Source organism: Engraulis encrasicolus, chromosome 2, assembly GCF_034702125.1.
Source record: "Engraulis encrasicolus isolate BLACKSEA-1 chromosome 2, IST_EnEncr_1.0, whole genome shotgun sequence".
Taxonomy (NCBI): Eukaryota; Metazoa; Chordata; class Actinopteri; order Clupeiformes; family Engraulidae; genus Engraulis; species Engraulis encrasicolus.
In genome coordinates, this window is record NC_085858.1 from 8,265,129 (window position 1) to 8,272,628 (window position 7,500).

At 43.5% G+C, this 7,500-nt stretch overlaps 1 protein-coding gene across 7 annotated transcripts in view; it reads right to left on the reverse strand.

Moving 5' to 3' along the window:
• Positions 1 to 7,500, reverse strand: part of rbfox1 (RNA binding fox-1 homolog 1) — a 138,556-nt gene that overhangs the window by 7,220 nt on the left and 123,836 nt on the right. For 2 of the 7 annotated variants that reach the window (XM_063221371.1, XM_063221352.1), the window contains one exon: positions 1,633 to 1,685. The exons of the other annotated variants lie outside the window; for them this stretch is intronic. In XM_063221371.1, the coding sequence (XP_063077441.1) occupies positions 1,633 to 1,685 (53 nt within the window). The remainder of the gene's footprint in view (positions 1 to 1,632; positions 1,686 to 7,500) is intronic. 7 annotated transcript variants of the gene reach the window in all.

Genomic DNA, 7,500 nt, shown 5'->3' on the forward strand with positions numbered 1-7,500 from the left:
GCACGGTCTGTTCTCCTGAATGAGTAATATACTATAGATCTATGTATATGCTACTGCTGGAGCCAAAGTGTGATTAACGCCATTCGCATGTGTAGGGCTACATAACTGGCCAAACTCTGCTCATTATATTCTCTGTGTGTATGTGTGTGTGTGTGTGTATGTCTTTATTTATGTGTTTGTGTGCGTTTCTTTGTGTAGGGTCGTTGGGGATTTTTCACAAAGATAAGAATAGGTCTGTAATCCTTAGAGGCTTTATAGCTTTTATTGGCTACTTGGCTGAGGAAAAATGTGTAGCTCTAGAACTTCAGTAGCCTGTGGGTGGATTTGTCAAATACATGCATAGTTATTTAGCTATTTTTGGCTATTTTTGATCGCACCGCACCATCATATCCCAGATCTGGCTCTTAACCTGGCGTCCTGAAAACGCTTCTTTATTAGCTCTGATTGGATTATGCTGAAACCAAACAGCCAAACGAACGAGCAAATTCCCGCTCGTATTTTACTGAGACAGCAGAGGAGGGGGAGGCTAACGTCTGTGGGGAGGTTAACGTCTGTTGGGAGGCTAACGTCTGCGCGAAAAGGCCTTTGGCTCTCAAACGGCCGCTTTGTTTAGCATATTCATTTTTACTCTTAAAAGGGCTCTGTCACAAAATCAATAGGTAGACGGACAGCTCCATTTTCTGCTCTCTGTATGCAACGGCGAGGGCAAATCACAAATCACATTCACCACTCAAGTCATTCCAAAAGATCTAGCCGTCCACAGCCACTGTGCAAAAAAATATCGTACACCCAATCACCACGACATACTCACATACGTACATACAGCACATACATACACCCAGGTACATTCACAGTGTATACACAGTACGTACGTACGTAGACCCATACGTTCACGCAAAAATAAAAATCGAATCCAATGAAGACACCAAAATGAACAAACAAACCAAAACAAAAAAATGAACAGAGAGGACAGAGACATATGGAGGAATATGCACAACAAGACACAAACAGACAGACAGACAGACAAACAGATAGACAGACAAACAAACACAGGGACAGTAAAATCAGATGGTTTCCAAGCGTGTGTCAGTGGGTTTATCTTTCTCTGTCAGGAACGCATGCCCCTTCCAAGCAGTGCCAGAGATAAGAAGAGAAGGAGGAGGAGGAAGAGGAGGAGGAGGAGGAGAAAAAAACAAAACAAAAAACAGAAACAACAACAGAAACAGAACGAACAATGAGAGGATGAGTGCAATGCCTGCCAGCTATCTTTCATGCACGTACTCCAACAATACTTTAGTGTAATAAGAAGCATTCATCAACGCAATAGAAGAAGAGAAGAAAAGAACAACAGCTATTTATCCGGCCCTCAAAAACAAAGAGACAGCAGCACCACACAGGCGCAAACTCCCTCGTGCACAATAAGGAGAGTATGATAACCATAATCACAAAGAAAGGATGTGTATATATATATAAATATTAATATTAATATATATATATACAGGTATGTATGTAAGTATATAATTATGTGTTTGCTCTCCCTTTGAGGGGGAGCATCAATCAACGGTGAGGGTGATTCAGTCAGTTTATTCAGTTCTGCTTTTTTTGTCTGGTTCATATTTTATTTTATTTTACCTGAAGAGGAGTTACAAGAAATTTCATCTGCTGCAACGAAGACGAAATGATTTCTGCAAGAGAAGATAAAATTCACAATACCGCTTGCTGACTGGCTGGTGGATGGAGGAGGGGAATGGAGGAGGGAGGAGTAGGAAGGGGTGGGGGGTGGAAGTGGGGTTGGGCAGTGAAAAGGGGCAGGGAGGAGGGTGGGGTGTTCTTTTTTTGGTTGGTGGTGTATGGGGTTTCAGTTCACAGGCAACAGAACGCAGCTGCAAAGTGCAAACTCACACGGACGACACGGAGTGTGGCTGAATGAATAGCATACTCATGCTGGTTAAGGACATGGCAATGGGAATGAACGATAGATAGACAGACAGATAGAGAGGGAGAGAGAAAGGGAGAGAGATAGAGAGAGAGAGAGAGAGAGAGAGAGAGAGAGAAATATAAGAGAGAAGAGAGAAGAGGTAGAAGACCAGAGGAGTGAGACAGAGAAGAACAGGAGTGATAAATAGGGGATTAAAAAGATTGAAAAGAAAAAAATAAAATAATAAAAAACACCAAACCAATAATAATATCACAGATAATGTTTAATAAAAATTAAAATAGAATTAAATAATGTACAGTGCATCGCCCACATGGGTAGGGCAGCAAGCTGCTTCAATGAGCGGTTTATGGGCCGATTCAATGGGAATCACCTTCTCTCAAGACAGGATTCAGATACAAAGTCTTGCTGCATTTCCCTACCACAAGCTTGAATACATAGACCACATGTTACAAGTAAATATGCACGATGCATGCATGCTACAGAGTAACGGCAGCTATGGTTATTCACGGCTCACTTTTTTAGGCAATAGGAGGAATGTACTAACTGGGAACAGTTCAGCAATGTCAGGACTTAGGAATATAATAGGCATATTGCAAGCCTATGTGCAGAATGTGATCTGGGGGTGAAATGGAGAATATGTACCCCCAAACAGACACAAAAAACTACCTCAACCTATAACGACTTGAGATGACGCTTCGTTTCATCCCATTTAAATGAAGGCTGTTTCACATGTAAAAAGGATTACATTTATTTCTATTCCATTCAATTCAATACAATTCTATTCTATTCTATTCCTGGTTTAACATTCTGTTTTACCATTCTGTTTTTGAAGTAACCACCTGTAATATTACGTTCTAACACGTACATAACACACACAAACCCTAAGCCTATGATACACTGTACGTGCACAAGGTTACATACTGTTTCACACCTTTGCTGCACGTCAACTGCGCTAATTGAGGTAACGGGAACAGTAAAATGAAGTGCAGTCTAGTGAGACAGCCCCTGCCCGTGGCATATGTTTCTGAGTGGCTCGTGTGTTTATATGTGAGACGTGGAGTGCTTACAACAGCTGTCGGGTAAACTAGGCACTAGTAAACACTCCACTCCACTCCCTCCGTCATTACCTTAGTCCACATCCTTTTATTGGGGACTCACTGACTGCTTGCACAGGTGTGATAAATGATATGTCGTGCCCCGATCGCACGTCTAATTGGAGCCATAGGTTGTCAGCCATATAAGATCCCCCCCCCAAACCCCCCGGCCCCCAACCACCACCACCACCACCCTTCAGACACCCTCCCCACCCTGTTTAATTGCAGCTTGCAGCTATATTTAATAACTTAATGAATCATTCATTCCCACAATGCACTCTGATTGAATCGGCCCTCTTAATTACATTACGTGGTGGCTTGTTTGGTAGCACAGTCTGGAATTCAACATGACAGCGGTGACCCGCGCAACACGCCTATTCTAAGGAGCTAGAGAAGAATGCACTCATGCAATGTCGATTTCCATGCATCTTACGGTGCAGTTTCTATACTCCCATCAATGCACCACTACATACACACACATACACTCACTAACACGCGCACACACGCAAACACAGTGCCAATGAGCACAAATACAGCACCTACATCCGCATACACACTACACACAATATTGACTACAAAGACACAAGTGCACGGCACACACACACACACACACACACACACACACACACACACACGCACACGCACACGCACACGCACACGCACACGCACACACACACACGCACACGTTCTGATCACATTTGTCACACAACGTAAGTGTCAAAAGAAACTACAAAGGCATGCAATTCATGGACACATCTAATGTGATTGAAATGTCATGTTTTTTTCTAAGCAAAAACACAAAGCCAAATGACATTACAATCAATATAGGCTACCACAGCATGTATCAAGAATAGTTTTCAATCAAGAAACCAACCAACAGTATGTACGTATTTGTATAGACATCTTGAAATACCAACATTTATATGAGAATATGTATGGTCAGTGTTTTATTATATTTGTCAAAAGGGTGGTGTAGTGCGAATGCTGATTGCTGTCGACGGTGGAAATGTTGTCTAAGAAGCATTAATGGCAATGAGATAGCAGCAGGGACTAGCAGTTCTACTCAAGAATAAAAACAAAAAACGGAACCTTACAACAATGTTGTGTATTGATACGGCTTCATTTTTCTTTTATAACCCTGACATATATACAGATAGCCTGAGCTAAATTAACAGACAAATGCAATAGGGCTGTAATTAATGTCTAAGAAAAGCACCCCCCCCCAAATTAGCACACCTCCACTGTCAATTCCGTGCGGCAGATGGTCCCTGAACATTTATGGGGGTGGGCAAAGTGGTCCTCGGTCTGAAAAAGTTTGAGAAACACTACACAACTCTGCTGCCTCCTCAGCTCAACATGCATGCAGCTGCACACAGCCCTGTTTTCCCTCCTCCAGTCCCAGGACTTATAGGCTCACAGTGACAGAGAGGCAGAACAGGGAGGAAAGTCAAGTCATCGACATGTATCTTCTCTAAAGCTGTTACATGGCATGCGTGAGGCATATGTTTGCATGGCTGTAATGTGTGTGTATGTGTGTGCTTGAAATGTGTGTACATGCTTTGCTGAAAATGCACATGTATATTTGTGTGTGTGTGTGTGTGTTTGTGTGTGTGTGTGTGTGTGTGTGTGTGTGTGTGTGTGTGTGTGTGTGTGTGTGTGTGTGTGTGTGTGTGTGTGTGTGTGTGTGTGTGTTTGTGTGTGTGTGTTTGTGTGTGCACGCTTGTGTTTGTGAGTATCTGAGTATGCGTATGTTCATGTGAGTGCTAGTGTGTAATGTGTGCATACACCGTACACAGAGAGAGTAGAGAGAGAGAGGTTCCATTGGCCCATTGTTTCCTGGTTCTATTATTGGGGGGGAAATCCCCCTTTAGGCAGACCTAGGCAGACCTGAGGACTGTTCTATTCAATGCTAGGAGCATTATGACACGCCCCTTTAGGCAGACCGGAACCTGGTCACATTAGGTGCCCATAGAAACCTATTATGTTGGCATATCTCTATACTTAAATAATCTCTGCCGTACATGTGTGTGTTTGTACTGAGAGTACTCCACTGTATGTGTGTGTGGACGACTTGTGTATTTTGTGTATGCATGTGTTTTCGTGTGTGTGTGTGTGTGTGTGTGTGTGTGTGTGTGTGTGTGTGTGTGTGTGTGTGTGTGTGTGTGTGTGTGTGTGTGTGTGTGTGTGTGTGTGTGTGTGTGTGTGTGTGTGTGTGTGTGTGTGTGTGTGTGTGTGTGTGTGTGTGTAAGGGGCCATGTCTGTGCATGTTGGGTTGAGGAGTTGCGTTTCCGGGACTTGCTCCTTTTGCTAATCCATCTGTCCCTGCCCCTGTAGCAGCCCAGATGGAGAGAGAGAGAGAGAGAGAGAGAGAGAGAGAAAGAGAGAGAGGGAGAGAGAGAGAGAGAGAGAGAGAGAGAGAGAGAGAGAGAGAGAGAGAGAGAGAGAGAGAGAGAGAGCTGCAATGGAGGTCAACCTTCTGCCACATGAAGCCTCCCAGTAGTTCTCTTCCCAGAGCCCCTCATCGGAGGAGTGTGAGAATTGCAGGTAGAGAGCTGCAGGTATTTGTCTTACCCAGCCTAGCCTCAGCCTCAACCCATCCCTGCCCTGCTCTTAGCCAGACCAGGCTCAGCTTTATCAAAAATGAGGCAATAAAAAGCCTTTATTTAAACATGGTTATTTTGAGGTTAAAATAGCCATGATTAACCTTAAAATAGCCAGGCTTAAAGAAAAAAGAGGGCGTTGGAATCCCTTGCTTTTGATGAGATTCTGTTTCCCCCCCATACCGCACAAAAGACTGCCTTCTAGGTTTTTCATACAATTCCTGAGCACTCTGAAGTTTTTCTCCACGTCATCAGTCTCAGCTTGCTTTAGCCTGGCTAATGCGGCTTCGAAGCTCTGCGAACATTTGGTCTAGCCTACTCGCATCGCCTCCATATGCTATTGGTTGAAGCTACAATCGAACCGACCCCAATTTCCTTCACTCACCTACTCATCTGGTGCCTTAACACATTTTAGCCTGGAGACACATATACTGTACGCTGTATTAAGGCTCTTTCGATTTGAGGGTTTTTATGAAACATGTGGGTATGTTAGAGCTCAATGAACACATTCTAATGCAAAATGAGGGTCCTAGCTTTTATTTCATGTTTGTATGTGCTTTGGAGGACATTTAGGATTTAATAGGCAGAGGGCACTCTTTCCCAAAAAGGGCTTAGGCTAAAATGGGTTAAACATCCCATCAAGCTTTTGGAAATGCTCAGATTTGTTTGGTTCTGTATTCTGTTGGAATTTGAAATGCTCAAGATACTGTAGTGTGCCTGTCCAGAATAAATAAGAAGCGAAACTTGCAGCCTCTCAGTTAGTAGGACCAGTCCAAGGCTACATTAGCTTAGCCTAAACCTAGCCTAGCCTAAATACAGCCTCTAGCTTGAGCGGCTTCAGAGGATAGCAATGCCAACAGACTGACCCTCCACTACAGTTTAGGGAGCAAGAAGACGGACTGATGGAAGGGGAGGAAGAGGCAGAGAACAAATGATTGAAATAGAGGGAGAAATGAGAGTCAGAGTGTGGCAGAGAGAGAGAGAGAATGAGTAACAAAGAGATGGAAGAAGAGAAAGGCAGAGAAAGAAAGAGATATTAGAATACAGAGAGAAAGAGAGGAGGGGCAGGTTTGGGAAAGAGGGGGAGACAAAACAAGCTGCTCAGTGAGTAAATTCTTGCTGGCCGACAGTTGGGCATCTAAAAGGACATACTTTTGTCGAGGTGGGCAGTCAAAAAGGGGGGGGGTGGGGTACTGTAAGAACTATGGCAGGGGGTAAGGGTGCGGGTATCTGTGGGAATCCGAAGGATTGGTGGTGGTGGTGGTGGTGGTGCTGGTGGGGTGTCACCTCTGTTGTCCTTGCTGATGCTGTGAGGGAGGCGCTGGCTAAGCTGTGTTTGCCTAAGAGGCTTTGGAGTCTCCACTCTGCGCTTAATGGGAAGACAGAATGCCAAGGAGCCCGCCAAGTGCTCTCCACAGCCTCTACAGAGGTCTAAGTGGTGGGCATAGGACTTTGCCCGTTTTTACAAAGAATCAAATAATGATTAGTAGGATTTTCCTAAACTACCCACAGAGTTGATGCACTGAGCACTGAATAATTTTAAGCCTCAGACGAACATCGTCCTTCAGTAAAAATCTCTCCGAAAAAAATCAGTTACCTTGGAAAATGAATAATACATTTCTTAACAACCACCCGCTGAAACTTTCATGAAGTTATATAACCACTTATACAGACTAATTCCATACAAATTATTCATACGCCATTAATAATTCTACTCTATTATTATAACACAAGACAGTGGAGAAAAAAATGTTTAAAAAATGCATGACTTCACAATACCAATTTGTTTCTGTCTTTGTTATGAGCCTGTAATTATGCACACAGTAATCTTGCCGGAATTTATTTTTATGGCGTCTGAAATCAAATC